Source organism: Mchenga conophoros, linkage group LG5, assembly GCF_057382185.1.
Source record: "Mchenga conophoros isolate Kocher_MC1m ecotype Shallow Benthic linkage group LG5, M_conophoros_male_GT1.1, whole genome shotgun sequence".
In the NCBI taxonomy this organism is placed as follows: domain Eukaryota; kingdom Metazoa; phylum Chordata; class Actinopteri; order Cichliformes; family Cichlidae; genus Mchenga; species Mchenga conophoros.
This window is the reverse complement of record NC_140530.1, coordinates 32,560,637-32,583,211: the sequence shown is the minus strand read 5'-3', so window position 1 is coordinate 32,583,211 and position 22,575 is coordinate 32,560,637. Positions and strand designations below refer to the sequence as shown.

General features: G+C 36.3%; 1 protein-coding gene across 2 annotated transcripts; it reads right to left on the bottom strand.

Annotated features, from left to right (window-relative positions):
• Positions 1-671: 671 nt before the first annotated feature.
• On the bottom strand, positions 672-15,903 carry igfn1.4 (immunoglobulin like and fibronectin type III domain containing 1, tandem duplicate 4). 2 transcript variants are annotated; one of them, XM_085274953.1, is made up of 24 exons: positions 15,782-15,902; positions 12,254-12,316; positions 11,112-11,234; positions 10,597-10,736; positions 9,831-9,930; positions 9,554-9,635; positions 9,286-9,478; positions 8,999-9,112; positions 8,417-8,585; positions 8,045-8,317; positions 7,659-7,880; positions 7,397-7,459; positions 7,032-7,061; positions 5,664-5,779; positions 5,325-5,466; positions 4,940-5,233; positions 4,521-4,823; positions 4,089-4,268; positions 3,860-3,988; positions 3,672-3,751; positions 3,291-3,483; positions 2,821-3,117; positions 1,060-1,386; positions 672-970 (listed from the first exon to the last, which is right to left on the bottom strand). In XM_085274953.1, the coding sequence occupies exons 2-24, from the start codon at positions 12,297-12,299 to the stop codon at positions 966-968; spliced, it is 3,621 nt and encodes a 1,206-aa protein (XP_085131079.1). In that variant the 5' UTR covers positions 12,300-12,316; positions 15,782-15,902; the 3' UTR covers positions 672-965. The 2 variants fall into 2 exon arrangements, with proteins under 2 accessions (XP_085131079.1, XP_085131080.1); XM_085274954.1 differs by lacking the exon at positions 7,032-7,061 and having other exon boundaries at positions 15,782-15,903.
• Positions 15,904-22,575: the final 6,672 nt, after the last annotated feature.

Below are 22,575 nucleotides of genomic sequence, written 5' to 3'. Positions count from 1 at the left end.
AGAGTACCTTGCCTGTGTGTGTGTGTGTGTGTGTGTGTGTGTGTGTGTGTGTTGCTGATCAAAGGGTCAAACATCCTTGGTCAGGAAGAGGGTAGACTAGACCCCCCCCCGGTGAGGAAGTCCAGCAGTTCATCTAAACAGAAAAGCACTTAGACTAGAACAGACGTAGCTACGTTAATCCTACCATAAAATAATAAGACACGGTATGACCTCTCATGCTCCCAAAGTGCTGTCTAATACACACAAAGTTTGCAGACTATCAAGGATCAAAACCTCTACCAATCTACAACTAATTACAAAACTCTAAGCATATATAAGTAAATATTTCTAAGCATAAATGACAATCAACAATACAAACTCTAACAGTAACTATTCTGATTGTCAACATGGACTTCTTTCATAGTAGCTTTACAACACTAGATAAAATGCAAATCGATGTCTTTTTATTTAGATCTACATGAATAAGTATGTAAAGGAAATGGATATGTGGGAATGAAATAAAATGCACACTTGGATCATAGGTGCTTGATGTAGAACTGTGACGTGCATGTTGTCATGGGCTCATAAATTGGAGCCATGTGGTGCTTGAAACCCATGCAATGCTTTGTATCAGTGAAAAATAGAAAAAGTTCTCAATAAAACAAGAATAAGTGAGAAGGCAGAACACTGAGTACACATCAGTTTGTTGATTTATTGCGGTTACAATTTGACAGATGTTTTTATACTGAAGATTGCCACTTCACTCATTTTAATAGTTATTATTACCAGTGACAGGGTAACAATTGTAGATATTGCACTTCAGACACATCAAATGAGTTTGCATTAAAGCTCTTTTTTTTTCTTCCCACACTTTGTATTGAAAGTATACTATTTCTGTTATATAGCAAACCAAAAAATTCATTTTATTTCTGTATTTTCCACAGGATCTCAGTAGGAAGAAAAGCTCCACAAAGGTTTGTTGCCAATTAATCTGTTCAGGAAAAAAAGCAAAACAATTATAAGAATAAACCCTTCATCACAAACTACAAAAATATAATAATAATCTTAAATAAAGCTTACCTCTGACAAAAATTTTAGCGGAACACTCTGCCTTGCCAAAAGAGTTAACTGCGACTACCTTATATTCCCCACTGTCCTTTGGCCGAACTCGGAGAATATACAGGGAGCAGACACCAAAAGAGTTGGTGATGTAGTAATTATTGTCTGAGTTGATGCAGATGTCATTCAGGTACCAGGATACAGTTGGGGCGGGATATCCTCTAACGGCACATGTCATAAAGAGTTGGTAACCTTTAGGTGGTGTGTGGACTTTCAGAGGGACCAAGATAGATGGAGGTCTCTCAAAGGAGACCTCTGTGGAAATAATTCCATTTGAAGTTACTGGAACTTAAACAGAAGGAGCGTTCAAAGTTAGTATTTAAAGTCAGATTTTAATAATGTCAATAAAGGTCCAAGAATATTTGCAAAATTCCTTCGTACTAATCACATTTCAAATAGCAGCATTATAACAGTTTTACATATCCAGTGCAACCCTGAACTTTTCTTGATATGTGGTAGAGCTCAATGTGAGAATACATATCCTGTCAGCTCCCTAATGCAGTCTGTGCCTGTTTGTCTGGGAAATGTCAGAGTGAGCGAATGTAAGAATAATAATAATCATCTGGAGAATCATCTGGAGACAACTTCTTCAGTGACGCTGAAGAAGTTGTCATAGTATGGCGTTCCACACATGATGCAGCTAAACAAAGCCTTTATATTGTGTGCTAAATTTGAGAAAGGACAACATCATAACTGTGATGACTCTGCCCAGTCTGCCTGATGTGTGCTTTTGAGGTTGGCAGGGAATGAGGTAAGGTAGTTTCTGAGCAGGAGCGCAACTGTTGGCTAATTGTTTTAAAGTGCATGGTAGGTATTGTTCTCTCTTGTCCCACCAGGTGAACATATGTTTTGCTTAAGTTTTATTTTGTTTTCTTTTTAAAGATGCAGGACTTTTTTTTAAGTTTAGAAAAATTTATTTAATTAAATTAAACTCCTTTATCTATTAGGCTCAGGAAGCATAAGTATACATTGGCATATTTAATAAAATGTATCCCATTCTTTTAAGAAAACTGACAAAACACATCACACAAACAAATCAGAATAATGCAATCATTAACAAAGACATAGCAATAAAGAGAATGATGAGATGATTTCTGTTTTAAAAATGTATATACTGTACTTTTAGTTCTTAATACAGTGTATTGTCCACTTTTAACTTGCAGTCTTCAATCAATCAGAATCAGAATACTTTATTGATCCCTGGGGGAAATTATTTTTTGTTACAGTGCTCCTTTTTAAACCAACATTAAGACAAGACAGACAATACGCTAACTAAGAATAGTACAATATATACATATATATACATACATACATAAGTCACTTATAAATAAATAGTTGGAAAAGAAACATGTGTAGTTGTAGCAGCAAACAGTGTGTTAAGTGGATGATATAATATAATACCCAGGCCAACATATAATATAATATGTTGGCCTGGGTTAGCCAGGCAGGTTTTAAATACACGAGGAAAACCTCAGAATCATTCTAACAGTTTGATTGTTCTTGATTGTTCAAATTATGGTACCGCTTACATTATTATTATTAATGTAGGGTGTGTCTTCAGTGATGACAATAGATTTTAAATGACACAAAATGTATTTCATGAAAATGTTTGTTTTCTGACAAATTAGCTGTTATGGTCACTGGAAAGCACCTAAATTATCAAACTAATGCACCCTATAGTTTAGTTCACCGTTATGGCATAATTAAAAATAACTAACCCACCTTTATTGATGTTGGTGCCCCATGTAGGTGACGGAGATGGATCGGACAGTCCCATATCATTCTTGGCATAGATTCGAAAATGATACTCTGTCCCAGGAAGGATGTTGCTAGCTGTGTATGTGTTAGTGAATAGACGGTCTGCTATAGTTTTCCAAACTCTGTTGAGGGAGTCATGTTGAGAAACCATGTAGTACAGGCGGTCATCAAGCTCCTGGTCTGGTGAGGGAGCCCATGATATCACTAGCTTTCCATGTACTGTTTGCTCTAGTTCCACAGGCCCTGGAACCTTGGGTTCATCTAGCAAAAAACAGAATAAGTTACAGAAAGTGGGATAATTATTTTGCTAATACTCTGGTTCAGTTCGGCAAATTGAATAACAATATAGTCTATTATATATTTCACAAAGTTCAGAAACTAGTAGCGATACAACCTGTTTTACATTAATCATAGGCTGATATCTATGTCCTTACCTGTGACTCTAAGGTCAATGTCAAATGAAGCCTCACCCACAGAGTTTTTGGCTTTAATAGTGTAGATGGCTGAATCCGAGCGCTTTGAATTGGGAATAACAAGCTGAGATGTTCCCTCTGTATTTATGATATTAATCCACGCAGATATTTTCTCGTCATCCTTCAGCCAAGTGATCTGAGGTGGAGGTTCAGCCTGAAGATATCAATATCAGATAAATTACCTTAAATGTGAGGCAAATCCTCCCTTGTCATGCTGTGGTGAACTTACAACTCAAAAAATATGACAAGGGAAGTAAATGCAGAAAATACTGGCATGACAGATTTAAGAGTTATTAAGGGATGAAAAAATACTTGGAAACCTGATTTTGGGTTCATTCATACCTCAAAGCAAATTTTGATACGAGCAGAATTTCCTGCTCTGACAACAATGAAGTCCTCTGGATCCTTAAAACAAGGTCTCACTGGATATAAAACACATAAAACGTTCAAATTAATGCAGGAAAAAAAATCACTGCTCTGGATAACTAAGGTAATCATTTATATTCACACTGAAGCATGTCAAGACTTACTGTTGGGATTCTTTGCACACACCATCGCAGATGGAGGGCTTGGATCTCCAGGTCCTGACTCATTGATTGCTGTAACCCTGAACTCGTACTCTGAACCCTCAGTGATATCTTTGACTGCGTACTTTATGTCTGGAAAAATATGATTAATGTCAAGATAAAAGAGTCAATTTTCTTTAATGAAAGGTGCTAATTGTTCTTTAGGAGTAGAAATTATTTTTGTTTTACAAACCTTCAATAGGTTCATTAACTGCATTTAGGGGAATCCACTGATTTGTGTCCTTCTTCTGTTTCTCTACTTGGTACCCAATGATCGGCACTCCTTTATCATCCTCTGGAGGGGTCCAGGTCAAGTTGATACAGGTTTTTGAGGCACTTACCACTTTAGGAGCACCAGGAGGGCCGGCGAGTACTATAAAATAGTGAGAAGTCTAATTAATTAAATACTCTCATCATTAATAATTAGGACATACTTAAATTAATCAAAGACATTTGCAAGCAGTTTCTCTTAAAGAGAGCATAAATTCCAGCAATGATAAAATGTTAGACTGCTATAGTAGCTGCAGTGATAAAGTATTTAACGCAATCACAAAAGCTACATGAAAGCATTTTCATTTGGATTTGCCGAGAAACACTAAACACGACTTCATTTTTCTACACTCACTCATTATGCCAGCCATTATGCTTTCAGCTGTCTCCAGGGCATCACTAATACCCTCAGGGTTTTCTGCATAGATGCGATAGTTGTATTTCTTTCCATGTGTCACATTCCTGTCCCTGAAGGAGGTCTTGTCCGCTGAGACATCTCCAAGTTTTGTCCACAGACTCTGTCCTGTCTGCTGCCGTTCTATAATGTAGTTGGTTACAGCAGAGCCGCCGTCGTCTTTGGGAGGGTTCCATTTAATCTCAATTATTGATGAGGTAGTTTCAACAGTCTTCACTGGACCCTCTGGTGGACCGGGTCGATCTAGGTATCATGTTAAATTTTAAACATAAGTATGGGAGTTAACAAATATTAGAAAGTTTATTGATTTAACCTTTAGAAAATCTCATTTTCACATATATTTATCTTTGTTTCCATACCAAGCACAATAAGCTTAGATGTGGCCTCTATGGCTCCAAATGGGTTTTTCAGCTGGATCTTTATTTCCCCTGTGTCTATCCGCAGGCAGTCTCTGAACAACAGGCGGCTGTGATTGCGCTCCCTCACAATCTTAACTCCTCCTCCATCTTTCAGCTCAGTGCCATCCTTGAACCAGTTGACCTCCAAAGACTCCTGAGGAGGAAAGGGCATCTTGAAAGCAGCATTTTGTCCCACTCTTACTATCACAGGTTTAGAGAACTTGTGAAGGTCATCTGGATCAAACTCAGGTACATCTATGAAACACAAAGCACAAGTCCATTTTAAAGATCTGTGACTGTTTTGCCATTTAATAGAAATGTAACAGCGAGAGAAAGTATATTATACCTCCAACTGTAACCTTCCCTTGTGTGCTGTGTTCCCCTGATGTAAACTGATAAATTCCAGAGCTGTCATCACTGCAGCTTTTAATTCTTAGCTCATGAGAATTTCCATCTTTGGTTATGGTGATCCCAGCACCTGAGTTTAACTAAAAAGGAAATTAAAAAAGCAAAGGGAAAGTACCTGATATGGCAATTTTGTTAACACAATTTGTTATATAAAATTAGTTAATGATAGAAACATACTGTAGGTAGAGTTTTCTTGTTTTTCATAATACTGACTTATTCCAAATGCTATCTAAAATTGAAAAATATAGATTTAATAATACTTATTCATTGGCTTTACCTGCTTTCCATCTTTGAACCAGGTGCCATCACTGTCAATGTTCATCTTCACTTGCAATTCAACTGATTTTCCTCGAAGGGCATAAATATTAGAAAGTCCAGAGGTAATTCTAGGCTCTAGGAAACATAAATGCATTTAGAATCCTCTTGACATTCTTTGTGATGAAGCTTTGTCTTTAAAACTGCATGCATATTGAATAAAAACAGAAAACATACAATATTTAAACGTTTCGTTTTTACTAATTTCAGTAAATAGCTGATCAAATAAAGGTGAGAACTTTCTAGATGTTTTGGAAGGTTTTTCTGTAATTCTTCAATAGTTTAACAAGTTTGTGAAACAAACAAGTGGCCACATCTGGGGATGGCTGCAGTTACTGGCTCTAAAGACAAGAAAGTCCCTATAGACTCCCAACTTAAAATCCACTTTAGGTCTGAGTCTGTATAAGTCTGTATAACACAGACTGAAAATCACCAGTGAACCCCTGGTAACCACCAGTTGTTAGGGAAAATGTGTATTCCCTGACCAGCTTGTGAATAGTTGCTGCTAGATGAAATCACTCACAAAAGGGCTGCTGTACCAGATACCTTTTTGGAAATACTTTGGTTGCTAAAAGATTCCTACGGTTTCCTATTGTTTATAGTAACTGTCTGCAAACACTAATGCTAAATAATCAGCAAGCGGTACTGAAAAACTTGAAAAAGTGCAACAGAAACTATAAGAAATATATGACCAGTGTACTTGTCAACAAGGGTTCCTCCACCAAGTTCTAAGTTTTTTTTTGTTTTATCAAATACTTATTTCACTCAATGAGTTCCAGACCGAGGGCGATTGGAGGCCATTTTTCTTCCATTTCCTAATAATTGCACCAACAGTTGTCACATTCTTACCAAGCTTCTTATTGATGGTCTCATGGCACATTCTAGCCTTTAGCAGGTTTTATTGATTCACTGATTGAGTTGTAAGGGACCAAATATTATTTCGCTCAATGACATGAAAATCAGTTTATAACTTTTATGTCATTCCTTTTGGTTTTTTGGTTTTTTTGTGTGGTTTTTTTTTTCCCCCTCTGGATTTTTGGTTGATATTCCGTCTAATTAAAATCTATCTGCATTAAAAAAGTAAGCAGGGTTTCGAATAAAACATACATTGATGTTAATGTGTTATTTTTTACACTTCTGTTAAAGTCATGTAAGCTACTATATAGATATTTTATTAGTCTTTCTATATTGTTAGTACTGTAGTGCTTTTTCAGTTTTAAATATCTGGCATGCCTGCATATGCAAGTGGTTGATTTAGCATTTCACTACCACTGGTTTCTTCAGGTGAGTGGCCTGATGGCAATAACAACAATAAGTGATTTAAACTTGCCTGTGGCAGCTTCTCGTTTTGATGTTTCACCTATGTGCGATCAGAGACAGTATGACAATGCTATTATTATTATTCTGTGTTTGTTGATAATTTCAATGACTTGCAACTCAGTTTCAGTACTTTTATTTTGTCATAATAAAAATAATGATTTTACAACATCAAAAAAAGGTAAAGTCAGCTAAAATCTATCCTTGAAGAGGTAGTTACATAATGAACTGATTACATTATGAAGTTCAGCCAAAATATTACTGTGACCTCACTAGCAGTTTTATATTTATATTTTGGCAAATGTTTACATAAATAATACTTTTAAATAGTTAGACGTAAGAAGGACTTTAGGTCTCAAAGTAATTTTAGGATCTTACCAGTGGTTGTTGCCTCCACAACTGGTGGATGTGAACCTGTCATTGTTGGTTCATTTACCACTCCTCATCAACCATAAAAAAAACAAGTCAGAGGTTGATAGATTAACACATTATAATTACCCACATAATAACAAAAGTTGACTAACCACATAAACAACATAATATTCATATGAAAAGGTGCATCACACTTATCTAAAATGACATTTTCTCTCTTGGTTAATGTGGTTAATGTTCATTTAAAACCACTTCTGGGCATTCTTACTTGGTTTGGAAGCTGCAGATCCAGCCACAACTGGAGTGTCAGTGGGTGCAGCAGGTGGAGGTGCAGCCTCTTCAGAAGCTTTCATTTGCTCTTTTCTTTCCTCTTTCTCCTTTTCTAGTTTTGCTTGTTGCTCTTTGGCAATTTTCTGTAAATCCTGCCCAGATCCCCCTGCCCTTGTTGTTTTCCTTGCTGTCTTTTTACCCTTTTGTGCATCTTTATCAGCTGAATTGGGAAAGACAATTAGATTTGTGACAGTGTGCACTTAAAAAAATGTATTTTATGTCATGAACTCAATAATAGATTAAATTAATCTAATCTTTCAAAAAATATTGTCAGTTAATTATATCATATATTATAAAATAGCCTTTTGGTGGGAGATGATATACCTTCAATGACAAGCCAAGCACTGCAAGATTTTATCCCTGCACAGGCACAATAAATTCCTTTATCTGCCACCATGCAGTCTTTAACCAGCAGCCTGTGAATGAGCTTGTCTTCTGAAACCTCAATGTCATATTTATCTCCCTGTTCCAGTGGCATATTTTTGCCAAACCACAAAATCTTGGCAAAGGGGTTTGACAAGACACACTCAAATATGGCATCTTCTCTCTCGTTTGCCTTTACTTCCTGAATCTTCACCACGAAATCCACCATGGGGACTAAAAAATAAGACATTTGTTTATTATACTACATTATACATGAATTTATTTCAACATCCTTCATTTTGTTGTGTCATGTGCAATTGTAAAAATGCTTACTTTTAAAATCAGTGGAAAACATATTGACATCCTCGACATCCAACTGGTACAGCCCGGCATCCTCTGGCATTAGATCTCTCATGCTGAAAATGTACTTTTTCCCAATTTTCTTAAGGCTGTGCTTGAGCTTATCACCCAGTTCTTTTGTGTAAGGGATCATTTTACCATCCTGTGGAGTGTGTGTATATACATAGATTGTTATTTTCATATGTTTTTGTACTTGCATAGCACAATGTAGCTGCAAGACAATAACAAAACAAAAAAGTCTTATTTGATTAAATATTGATAACATTATAACAGGATTTCATCAAAAAAAAAGTAAAAACTCATTAACAAAGCTGCATAAAAAAAACCCCCAAAAAAACCAAAACCAAAAACAAAGCTGCATATCTAATGTTTAAACATAAAAAATTAATTCAAAGGTTGTTATCTGGTATATATCATCTAATTATCTTGATGTATCTTTGCAAGCACTGGTCATATTATGGCTGTGGTATTTTGGGGTGGTCCTAGATAATGACTCTATTCATTGTTTTCTACTATTATGGTTTAGTAGCGTTACGACTTCATTCTATAACTTACCTTGTACAGGAATATAGAGCTGCTTTGTTCAATGAGGTCCATGTCTATCTCAAAGGATGCAGTGCCATCTGCATTGACCTGAATAGGTCTCAGATTAGAGAGGCTTTTGACGAACTGGGACAAAAACAGAGGAAGTAATAAAAGGAAAGCAAACAGACATTTTTTTTGCAACTAAATAGCTTTATTTATTTTTTCAAGAATAAACTTATAAACAAATTTAAGCTTGTATAGTCAACATCAAGCCTCATAAAGGAAGTAAAAAAAAAATCATGAACCGAATCACTGACCTGTGCTTGTTCTTCCTCCCTTTCTTTCTTCATTTCGTTTAATTTCTTGAGCATCCAACGATAGTCAGTTACCCCAAACTCTGCACAGATTCTCTCATAATCTTTCTTGTCAGCGCTAAGTAAAAGCTCCCAAAATTTTGGATCCATTTCTCCCTCTTTTTTCTCAGGTTTCTCAGATTTGGGATGAACCTTGCTGGAAATGGATATAGTAAACAATTTGTAAATCTATATATGACGCATGGTGATCAGTAGACTACCTCAATCCTACCTTTTCCTTTTTAGAACAGTCTTAAAATCCCCTTCTATTGCATCAGCTGCTTGCTTTTGGGCTTTGTTTTTTTTAAAACCCACTAGAAAGTAAAAAAAGGATAATACATTATCAACTATGTAGGAAAAAGTGAAATGACAGAAATAGCCTTAAGCGGAGAAGTAACAAAGTATCAAATTTGGCAGAATCTGCATGCAGACTCAAATACGTGCAGATTTAATAACTCTATGATTGCTTTCATCACACTATCTCCATATCTATACCTTCATAACCTTACCTTCAATCACATTTAAAACAACTGTGACCATGGCTTGTCCATATTCATTTGTGGCGAAGCATTTGTAGGTATCTGCTTGATCTGGGGCAACATTTGGCATCTGGACAGTAAAAGATATACTGAGTGTAATGGACCTAGATAATTAACAACCATCCATCCATTCGCTTCCGCTTATCCTTTTCAGGGTCGCGGGGGGCGCTGGAGCCTATCCCAGCTGTCATAGGGCGAAAGGCGGGGTACACCCTGGACAGGTCGCCAGTCTGTCGCAGGGCCAACACACAGGGACAGACAACCATTCACACTCACATTCACACCTAGTGACAATTTGTATTATCCAATTAACCTATCCCCACAAGCTGCATGTCTTTGGACGGTGGGAGGAAGCCGGAGTACCCGGAGAGAACCCACGCAAACACGGTGAGAACATGCAAACTCCACACAGAAAGACCCCGGCCTGATGGTGGAATTGAACTCAGGACCTTCTTGCTGTGCGGCAACAGTGCTAACCACCGTGCCACCGTGCTGCCCCTTTACAATTTACAATTAACAACCAAATGTGTTAAATTTCATTTTGATCTAATTTATCACAATTCGTGGTGTGGAAGTCAATAATGTGGTTATTATTGAAATTTGTATAACTGTACTTTTTGTAACAAATATTATTTACCTTTGATGTAATCAAATATCTTTGTCTTCTAGATTGTCTTTACATTATCTGCTTCTCCTTTATGTGAACATGTTGCTTTAGTTTTATTGTATCACTTGCCTCAAATGTATGCTCATTGGAAGGGGAATCGTATTTACTCTGGTACCGGGAAGTATCAGACACATCTCCGTTATTTCTGCTCCATGTTACAGTTGGTGTTGGGTCTCCAATGACAATAGCTTTAAAGAAAGCAAATTTCCCTGTAAAAAAAGAAAAGAAAAAGACAGGTCACTCCCTGGAGACAGTGAAGAGATCCAAATATATACGGTGACATTTAGTATGGATATTAAATTGAAATGGGTGAACAGTACCTGTTAATGCATTCACATTACAGAGGCAAAAAGATCATTTGTGTTATGCAGAGTAGATTTGGTAACATTGTCACTTCTGCAGATGTTTAGTCACGGTTTTGCAATTCTACTGACACAGGCTTCTTGCTTTTGAAAGGCAGAGACTTTTTCTTTGGGCAAATTGAATTGATCTAATCCATTTAGCAGAATCACATATTTCCTTGGGATGTTTTTCCCCTGAATATTAATGTTTAAAATTATTATTTTTTTTGCTATGAAACATACCCTCTTGGATGGTCAAAGCAATTGGCTTGCGGGTGAAGTCTGGATGGCTCTTTCCCTCTGGCAGCGTCTCGATAAACTGTGTAATCATCACTCCTGGGACCTTAGATTTTTTCTTGATCCCAACTGTCAAGAATTGGAAAATGAAATGTCAGTGGCAATACATGTGACACTTGGAGCAAGGAAAAGGATGAAAATCATAGCCGTAATTGTATTCACTGTCAAAATCTGTTGTTTTGTAAGCAAGCCCCCTTAAACCATTGCTGAAAACACATTCTATTACTTGATATTTTAAAATGTTAATGTTACTCACCTTATCACCACTCTGAGTTATATACTAAATGTAGCGTTTGCGTTTCAGTCAGATTTACCTCTTTTACATCTTCTGTATGAATCCATATTTAAAATTCAGCCTGAGAACAGATATTTAGTAATACATACATATTCACACAAATTACATGCGTATCAAGAAATTCATTGCATATGAGTTTTTGATGCCTTCATGAGCAGTAGGTAGATAAATGGCTAACATTTTTTTTCTGTTGCTTTCTTTACCTTCTTTACCACTGTAGTTCTCTGCAGCAGGAGCTCATAAGGCATATGTTAAGAAGAATGTACTGCATGGATCAGCATAGTAGTAACATTGGATTCGACTTAAAAGTTTAACTGACCCAAAAAACAAACAAGCAAGCAAACAAAATAAATAAATTGACCTGCAGAATATTTAATGAATAGTTATGCTATATAACTATTTAAAAAGTAGTAACAATATATAATCTGCACTGTAATGGTTACAGCACACATTTCCTATTCTATATTGCTACAGCTTATCAATGAACGTGTGCTTGCTTAAACCTGTAATATTGTCTGCCTGATGTATGGTATAGTCTTAGTAATAGGAGGAATGTAATAGACAATGTACATTCATGACTAGCAGATAAATTCAGAATTATGCAAATATACCTAATTTAATAATTTTCTCTCTAGAGTCATAGTACTTATTTAATTTGGTTAACACTTGCATGTTGCAGATTGATGTTAAAATTAGAATAATAAAGCAAAAATCATTCGTTTAAATTTGTACAGACAGTGTTTTGCTAGTCGAGTATTCTGTAGTGCTGTAGACAGTTATATGTAGTGCTCACCTTGGCCAGCAGCTGTCCCATCTGTCGCTTTTGATTTTCTAATCATCTTGGGTCTTTTGATTCCTGAATGGATTCAGCAAGAATTGGGGAGAAAAGTTAATTTATTTAGGAAACATAACACAATATTTTCAGTGTACTAATTTATTAAAATAGCAGGAGCATTTTTTAGTTTTGTATTACTGGATTATTGAGTATTATTAAGTATTATTGAAAGAAATTGTTTAAAGATTCAGTTGAAACTGAGACTCAAAAGTTATCTGGCACCGAACAGCTTAAGAGAGGCGTTGCGAGATGTGACCAACCTTTCATTAAATCATGATGTGCAGGAAAATTTGGCCATGTTTGAAAATGTTCTTCTTTAGAAACCACAAAATTGTGAGTTTTTTGTTTTTTTTCTGGGGGACTGATTAGTTGAGGACAAATTCAAAACAAAGAAGGGTTAAAAATGTAGAACCTGTTATGAGAGTTCTTAAGGGAAATACTGTGACTGGTGACAAATTCAGACTGACTACACGGCAAAAGACACAGAACATGGACATCTGTTTTTGCATGTCGTCTAACTCTTGCCCTATGCCAAGAGTAATTAAAGTAAGGAAATCAACTTTTTAAGAATAGCTGAGGGGAAAAGCCCATATTTCTTACCTCACTTTATGATATTATTGTGCAAACTATTATTAATTTGTAGTTTTCTTCTTGTGTCGTTAAGATACAGCAAGCTGACGTGTTGTTTAAATGATTACATGCTTAGCAAATTCACATTTTTATGATCTTAAAGATCCATTCACAGCAGGGATCTCTACATGGCTTTCATTACCCACATGATTGCTATACTTAGAATGACAAGTGTCACTTGACTAAAATAGACTGAACATTAATTTTAATGGATTCAGTGTTGCTGGGGCTTAAGCGGATTTGCAGAAATGTTAATATTTCGTTAGAACATTAATGCATAATTGCAGGAATTAGATATTTTTATCAGTGCTGGTTTTAAGAAAGATGAGATTGTATGAAATGATACGAAAACTAACAAATTCTGTCAATAAATCCTTTTATAACCATCACTCTGGTTGAAATAAATGATAAGCTGATGTATTTATTTATTACTTTTATGGGTTTTTTTTTCTTTTTTTTTTCTTTTTTTTTTTGTTTCCATATGTTGAGAAACATCAGCTTGATAGATTTTATAATGACAGGAAGAGATCTGGGATTATATACTGTTTAGTATTGTATGCTGAGATTGTCAAAGCTGTCAGTCAAAACAAAGTCTGACAGGGAAAAGAAAATAAGAGAAAAAAGGAAAAGAAAAACTGTACATGACTATAGGTTTAAACATGAAAACATTGCTTGGATCTCTAATTTTATATACTGTAAAAAATATCATTTGACAGAGAAATGCTAATGTTCCCAAATGTTAAATGTTCCCTCTTACACTTTAGCAGTTTCATCATCACACCTACATATACTGTAGTTTTTAGTTTGGTGGAGAGGGAATTTTTACAGAATTTGTAAATTCCTGTTGCTAGTGTTATGAAATGAGTTGCTTTGAGTGGATGTGAGTCACAGTCGATGAAAATTTGTTTCCCAAAACTCAGTGTTTCCAGAGCACTTTAGTTCGACCCATTTCCTGTGTCCCAGGACCAGTTAAAAGTTCTGTGGGCTGCGTTGAACTTTATGTCCGAATGAAATAACCTGTTTGATGTGTCAGTGCACAATGCAGTACACAGTACAGAGCTAATGTTCTGAATCATTGATCTAACAGCAGGGAAGGGTGTAAGACGTCTGCAGCTGTTATGTCAAAATCCACCAAACTGTGTAAAGCTCTTTCACATATGTGTGAACAAGAAAAACTGTTTCTGAATGCCTGAGTAACTTGACTAATCATCATAATTTTTCAGTCTGTATAGCTCTACATTGTTGCTGATTAATTAGATACACTGACTTTATATTTCAGATGCGTGCGACATCTTTCATTCTCATGTATAGTATTTGCACAAACCTAGCACATCCCGGTATACACGTGATATTCTAGGGTTTCAGCGCTTCATGGCTGTTGAAAGATGAGAAAACTGGACTGTCATATGATAGGTCACATGCCACATAAAGCTGTGAACATCCCATCTTGCACATCTTAATATGCTTGTAAATCACTTGACAGGATAATGTCAAACTGAGGTGAAACTTTTTCAGTCTAGCAAATTAAATCACTATAGATTACCACATTTTCTATCTATGGGCACCAAACGGATAACCTTCATAATCAGTCCTTTTTAATTTTTGGTGCATTTACTTATGATTATAGCAGCAACTAAATGGTGAAAAGCCTTTAACTATTTTAAAGTATTCAGTAAATATAACAGAAAATGGTTATTGCTAAGCACATTGTTGTATTCTTGTGTTCTTAGGATAAATGGGATGAGATTAAGCCCATAACTTCAGCTCCCATTGTGGTTGTTCTGCAAAGTTATTTTTTATGGTCAGAAAAGCCTTTGAGATTTAGATTTTTTTTATTTTTTTACTCTAGAAATTATTTTTTTGTGTACTTGGCTTCTAACACACTCCTTACACAACCAGTGCGTGAGTTGTTTTTATAGGATATAATATCGCCTTTGCTGATGTTAACTTGTCGATGTTAATGCCACCAGCTGCTTCTCTGACTGGAGATGAAATACAGTACGGGATAGTATACTCAGAGACTGAGAGCATCATAAAGATGATTAAAAGGGAGACACCGTGAGGGGCATGTTCACAAAGCATGTGGCTATCTACGGAGATGACGCTGATGCCAGTAGCTTAGAGTGCCAGGTTTGCTTAAATTGAATTATTCCAGAATTTCACCATAAACTATTTTGTATTTTTATGCAGCTCATTTATCTATTTAAATCTTCATTTAAAACTTTTAGGGGCCATAAATTGACAAGCTGATGGATGAAAAATTAATAGAGCAGATTAGAGTAACTATTCATGAAGAAAAATTAAAGTTAGGAGTTTTAAAAAAATAACATGCTCTCAAAAGGATGGTTCTTGGTTTTAGGTATGGCTGTGATATTTTTTCTACGTGCACGGACATAGGGCAAAGTTATGAGTAGTAAGGATTTTTTGCCAACTGGCTACAATTATATACAAGATCTGGAAATCACATAAAGTTCATTTTATTTGAACTCACGTAAGCAGTTACGTTTGTATACTGATGTGCATTATTGTTGCATTTTCAAAATTTTTGAAAAACCTTTTGAAATGCATATTTAATGAAACATAGGAGCTGAGTAATTAGAAAACAACTTCACTGTACTTAAATAATGTGAATGATGGAAAATTAAACCACTTTCATGTGCACAACAAAGAACTTTTATTAAGTCAGCTCAGTTGTGTTTATAGGCAAATAATTTGCACAGTTTATCACATGGATTTACTGTTATCTTTAAGATTTAATATGGCCCAGAACTGAGTGTTAAAAACTAGAGCCATGTCTTAATACTTAACACCTTCATCTAAGACTGGTGATGTATATAAGATGAATGATGAACTCACCACAGTACTCCTGTGATCCTGTTCAGTGGTGCTGCTTCCCTGGCTGATATTCGAGTGTTGCCTTCCTGGTCTACAAGCTATTAAATCCTTACAGGAATGCCAATGACTCTGCGACAAGCTCCCACGTTGTCAGACACAGTGCCTGCCAAGACAGGGGATTGCTTTTTTTGTTTTTGGCATAAATCACAACCTCTAGATAGGAAGACGGAAAGCCAAGGCTGCCTGCAAGCCTTGTGCTGAGATGACCATAACTGGGACTTCTTGTTGACAAATACATAAGCTTCCTCAGGACATTTACTGTGAATGACACACCTAAAAATGAATCTTGTTATGATCACACATACCACTTTTACAAGACTTTACATTTTACATTCTCCCTGTTTCAGTTCCTTTATTCTGTCTCTTTCACACATTGTTACAGATCATTTAGAAATACTCAACAAAGCAAGTGTGTACACTAGTGTTAAAGTCTTCAGCCACCCCCATTACTTTATACTTTGCTTAAAAAATGGGAAATACAACTGTGACCACTACATCCTTCATACTTGCAGCTGACAGCCTTATACCCTCTAGTATTTATTCTTCAGTATTTGAATGGGCTTAATTAGCCACATGACTTGGTAGTAATGCTCTGAGAGGACTATAGGTGAGCTTTCTTCTGGGATGGTTGAACTAAAAGGGCCAAATGATAACAAATATGCATGGAAAAACAATAATATATACCAAACTATATTCTTTATATACATTGCTGCACAGGAAAGGTGCAAGCCACTGACAGATTTATTTCCTCATCTTTTGCCCCGAGAGCCTTCTAGTGGGCCCTGTGCTCTCTGTCTGGCACCATGGAGCCCGACTGGCATTTGCTATAGAATACCAGAACTGGCAGGTCCACCTCATACTGTTTACAGACATAAAAGGGTGTGGAGAAGCTGTTGAGAACATGCTGCCTGTAACATCATTCAGCATGACCTGTTTGAGAGTGTGTCAGTCATGGTCTGGGAAGTCATACTGTATCCTTTCAGGGATGCACAGACCTCTACAGATCTGGATTTTTGGGGTGTCTTTGATTTCAGACCCCCATAGATTGATCATTTTCAGTGCAGTAAATTATGTAGGATCTTTTCATTTCTAATACATTACCCATTCCATAATGGGTGGTGGGATTCCTGCGATGAAGGTGATTCCTTTTAATTGAGCAGTGTATTAACCTACAGCTTTTCTGTTCTGCTGTCATTAAAATTTCTTCTTTTTCTTTTTTAATGAATCACCTTTGAAAGGGTGGGAAATCCTCTGAGGAATTAAAGTACTGCTCTTTCCAAAGCAACTTTTCTTGAGCACAGGACAGCAATCATTCCCACGAATTAAGACTGTATTATTTCCATTGTTTCTGTATTTACAGTAACAATGCAATTCTACATAGTTGAACTACACTGTTACCTCCAATTGATGTTATTTTATACATCCAAAAGAATGTTTAATAGGGTAATTTTGTATTGACCAAGAATTGTAAAACTACTTTTAACACATCACAGAAAATTCAAAAATTTATTTACTTTATTAGTATAAATATCTTTTCTGTTTAACGCACTTACCACCTTGGGGCTGTTTACTTACATGTTAGGAGTCATTCCGACTTATCTTCGTTGGCACTTTAGACCACTGCCCAGTTATTGTGGTACCATAATAACAGAGTTATGCTCAGTCTGAGCATGAACTTGTGTGTGCGTGTGCGTGCGTGTGTGTGTTCAAGATGTTTAATAAAAGTCGGATGTGTGACACAAGAACTATGAGGTTCTCAGACAGTGAAAGCTGATATGAGAGGCTTGATGGGCTTGGCGGCATTTATTGCAAAAGGTCACAAAAGTCAAAAGCTTCAAATTCTACCCTCCAAAACAATGATGAAACAAGCTAAAATTGCACAAAGCAGTATAGTCTGAACTAAGGTAGTGTGTTATCTGTGTGTTGCCATCACTTTTCAAAGGTTTTTCTCCCCTTTTCGTTTAAATACATAATACGTCAGTATACTTAGTATATTAGAACTACAGTTAAATGGCTGAAAGATAAATCATTTATGGCATATATTTTTATGTTCTCAAATGAGTGCTTATTTTAGGTTGTTAAATTAAGGGTATGCCTTTGTTCCTTACTGCATTACTACAGAGAATTTCTATATTTCTATATACCATTGGTATGTGTTTATAGGTTTCCAAATGTCAAAGCCTAATACAGGAAACTCCTACTAATGATGTGTGCCACTAATAATAGGATACAGTGTGGCTACTGATAATGTTTGCATGTCTTAGCACTTTATAAAAGATGTATAGTTATTTCACAGTTGTACTTTGTCATTCACATGAAATTGTATCACTTATGACTTTCCCTAGCAACTTGCAACACCAGAGTAAAAGGTAAATTTGAAGCCAGGCATGTATTTTCACACAGTATACACAGGTTTGTAGGAAAACTGAATGTTTTTGCAGTAAACAGTGTTTAAAAAACACATCTAATGTTATTGGTGGTTTAAAATAGCATATCTATATTGTCTTTGTTTTAAAATCCCTTCCCAGACCCACTCACATGCTGGGCCATTTTACCTCAGGAAATCCCATGAGGGTGAGGCTAGGTTTCACAGTGGGTTCACCCAAAGCCTTGGTTGATTATGACCCACACCCGTTTTCACACCTTGGCTCGTGTGATTAGGTGGAGGATCAATAGGGGATCCATGCCCCCCTTGGGGGACACTCCCACAGGGCTTAAAAAAATCTGGGTCTCCGCCATCTGCTCTTAGAGCTGAAGAAGCTTCTTGAATGAGAGGTGAGGTGTCTTGAAGAAAATTAAAGAAGTCCGGATCCTTTTCTTTCAAAGCTCTTTAGATTGTTTGTGGGGGTTTTCACACCACTTTTGTTCAAATGCAGCATTTTGCGATGTTCTAGACTTCAAGTTTCTCAAGCGTATTAAATGAAAATATTAAAACAATCCTTATATTATAATTGTAGCACAATTATTATTTTTTTGCACAGTGAACTCTGAGCCAATGTTTAAACATGAAAATCTAAAAAAATAATATTGGTAAACTATATAAACTATAAAAGATAAAAGCCTGAAATATTTACTGATCTGTCTTACCATCAGACTGAATCAGAATCTTTAATTTGGAACAAATACATTGAAAAATGTCTAAATACTGATTAGATAAAATTTGAAAAAAAAAAAAAAACACAAAACAACTTCACATTGCAAAAAAAGTTTCATGATTGAAGATGGAATGACGCAGATCTTGAAAATAAAAGAAAACATTCACATATTGAACTAAATTGTTCAGAGTACTATCAGGACTACTAATATTTTTGTTTTGTAGTTGTAGTTTGTAGTGTGACAGTTGAATGAAAAATTGCATTTTCTTCATTTTTGTGTCTAAGAATTTCATGTTAAAAAGTATTTTACTTGCTTTATTTTACAATATTGTGTAATTCAACAAGATATCATTCAGAAGTTGACTTTTGCAATTTCAAGTTTTTGATTTATGTATCCTCAAATATGGGACTTTCAGTAGTGCTGATATAACCAATATTTAGACATTTTTGATACATTTGTCCGAAATTACAGATTCACATTGATGGTAAGAAAACACAGTAAAGATTCAAGCTATTATCTTTAATGCTTTTTGAGATATTCATGGTCAAGCATTGCCTTAGATTTCAGTGTGTGAAAAATGGGTCATTTATTTATTTGTATACTGGCTACGGATACTGACTACAGAAAGAAGCAATCATCACCCACCTCCTTTACATGGATGACATCAAGCTGTATCCCAATAGTGAACGAGACATCAATTCACTGAGCCAGACCACCAGGATATATACAGCAACGACATTGACATTTGAATTGGAGAAGTGTAGTCAGATGATAACGAAGAGAGGGAAGATAGTCAGAACTGAGGGGATTGAACTACCAGAAGGCAACATTGCAGACATAGAGGATAACTACAAGTACCAGGGGATCCCACAGGCAAATGGGAAGCATGAAGAGGCCGCTAGGAAAGCTTCAACCACCAAGTACCTGCAGAGGGTGAGGCAAGTCCTGAGAAGTGAACGGTAAGAACAAGATCCAGGCTATCAACACCTACACCCTGCCTGTGATTAGGTACCCTGCTGGGATAATAACCTGGCCAAAGGAGGAAATAGAAGCCACTGGCATCAACACAAAGAAGCTCCTGACCATGCATGGAGGGTTTCACCCAAGTCCAGCACCCTGATGCTGTACGCTTAGCGGAAGGAAGGAAGCCGAGGACTGGTGAGTGTCAATACCACATTCCAGGGTGAGACAACGAACATCCACGAGTACATCAGGAAGAAGGCCACGACTGACCGCATGCTCAGTGAATACCTCAAGCAGCAGCAAACCAAAAAAAGAGGAACAAGAGGAGGAACTATCATGGAAGGATAGATAGAGGAAGTGGCTGACATCCACAAATCCTACCAGTGGCTGGACATCCACAAATCCTACCAGTGGCTGGACATCCACAAATCCTACCAGTGGCTGGACAAAGCTGGACTGAAAGATGTCTCAGAGGCACTAATCATGGCAGCACAGGAACAAGCTTTGAGCACAAGATCCATTGATACTGGTGTCCATCACACCAGGCAAGACCCCAGGTGTAAAGATGCCACTGAGCTAATCCAGCACATAACATCAGGGTGCAAGATGCTAGCAGGTAGGGCATACATAGAACATCATAACCAAGTGGCTGGCATAGTATTCAGAAACATATGTGGCCTGGCAGGTCTCCTGCCATCCCCTTGACATCAGAGACTGGCTGTGTGCACTATGTCCAGTATCTCTGGGTAAAGAGCTGTAAGCCATATCATCCTTCAAGCCTTCACTGTAAATCTGTATAACACTGCCCACAGTTCCTAAGTGCTGACATGGTAAGGGAACAGTCTTGTAGTGTCGTCTTCTTGGGATGCTCAGTTTATGGCCTATCTCTGACATTCCCCATTATTTGAAACTTGGCCTTCAATTTGGATGTAGCCATCCAAATTGAAGGCCAAGTTTCAAACTACATGAGCTTTTTTTCTTGCTCATGTAGTTTCCTTAGCATCCAGCAAAAATCAGTAGTTCAGAACAGATGCTCGTGTAATCTTTCTTGCCTGCACTCATCAACAGTTTGCAAAACTTGCCATTGATTTGTGGCTTTGTCTTTGTTTTCAATGTCAGCCATCCAAAAAGAGGAAAACATGTCTTAGAAAATAAAGTTGTATCTAAAAACATAAACCTGTCAAACCAAAACAGAACAACATTTCACCTGCTGTTGTACCTGCATGGTTCTGTTCTCCATAACTGAAATTGAGGGCATTTGCATTGTTATGTAGCAGAAGACGTAGCACCATACTTACAAATGAATGTAGAAAGAAAAATAAGATTTAGATTATAGATACTTTTGGCAATGTGTTTGCATATTTAGAAGATTCAAATTGATTGTTCTCATGTAATGTCAACAATATGCTGTATCACACTGTATCTCAGGGAAAAAGCAATGTGAAAGCTGCTGTTCTCAATATATTTATGCTCAGTCTTCCTTCATTTATATGGTTCAATAGTCCAATGACAGTATATTTGATAGCTACTTAAGCTTTCTCTATTAAATTTAATTAAAATTAATCATCTGGGCTCTGTCAGTTAATAAAATACATATTTAATGGGTTTGTATGCTTGGTGTACTGTTGTGAAGCCATATTTATTAGTTGGCTTTTGAACGCTGTTATAAGTGAACTGATTGATTTATAACATGGACGTGCATATCATGTAATTTTCCCTTTTCCATTTGAAAGAATTTTAAAGTTTCAGAAAAAAGGTGTAAAAATCGAAAGAGCAATATGGTAAATATAAGCATATAAATGAGTGAGCTTGTTCTGTGTAGTTTATCTGGTTCTTTTCTCTCATGAATACTATTAACAATAAATTTAGTCAATTTCTCTCCATAATGACATTAGCATGAGTAGCAATATGTTTGTTTTTTTCACAATTATGCTTTTATTAAATGGTGAATATAAATAACAGCAATGTGGTTAGTCTAAAATAAATGAATAAATAAATAAATAAATAATCTCTTAACAAACTGACTTGCCCAAATGAGATGGAGCCCAATCTATATACTAATGTTTTAAAGGATTTTAAACAAAAAAGGGGCAAACCCCAGAGTCAATAACTAAATTTAATACAAAGACACATATCACACAGAAAGCTCAAGAAATCTTAAATGTGAAAATAAGTTGGCAGCATTAAACCTTATTCTGTATCTGATTTATATGGTTGTGAAATATAATTAGTAATACTAGAGTTTTTCAATTGTGTGTTTGTGGACACGATCATCACAGTGTTCTTGGTCATTTTACTTACCGTATTTTCAATTTCCATTGTCTGTTGTCAGCTAGGTTTCAGATGATTCTTGAGTCTGGGCTTTCTTTTTGAGATGCAGTAAAGCCTTTCAAAGACCCTCAGAACAACCTTTAACCACTGTTTTTTACTTTTGTTTGTTACCATAGTTCTTGGAGGTTACTGACTTAAGCCCTGGTATTGGATTCCTATAAGTTCTTGAAAAGGTGACAGCAGATAAATTGCAGCATTAAGGCACTACTATAATCCTCAAAACTGGAAAGTCAACTTTAGAATGGCAGCAGGGTGCTTCTGTGCTGTCTTATAGGATCTGATACAGAGGGTTGTAGTGCCACTGGTGGAGCCGCCTTGGCATTGTCTGATCTTACATGTATGCTATCTGATATGTATCTGAACAT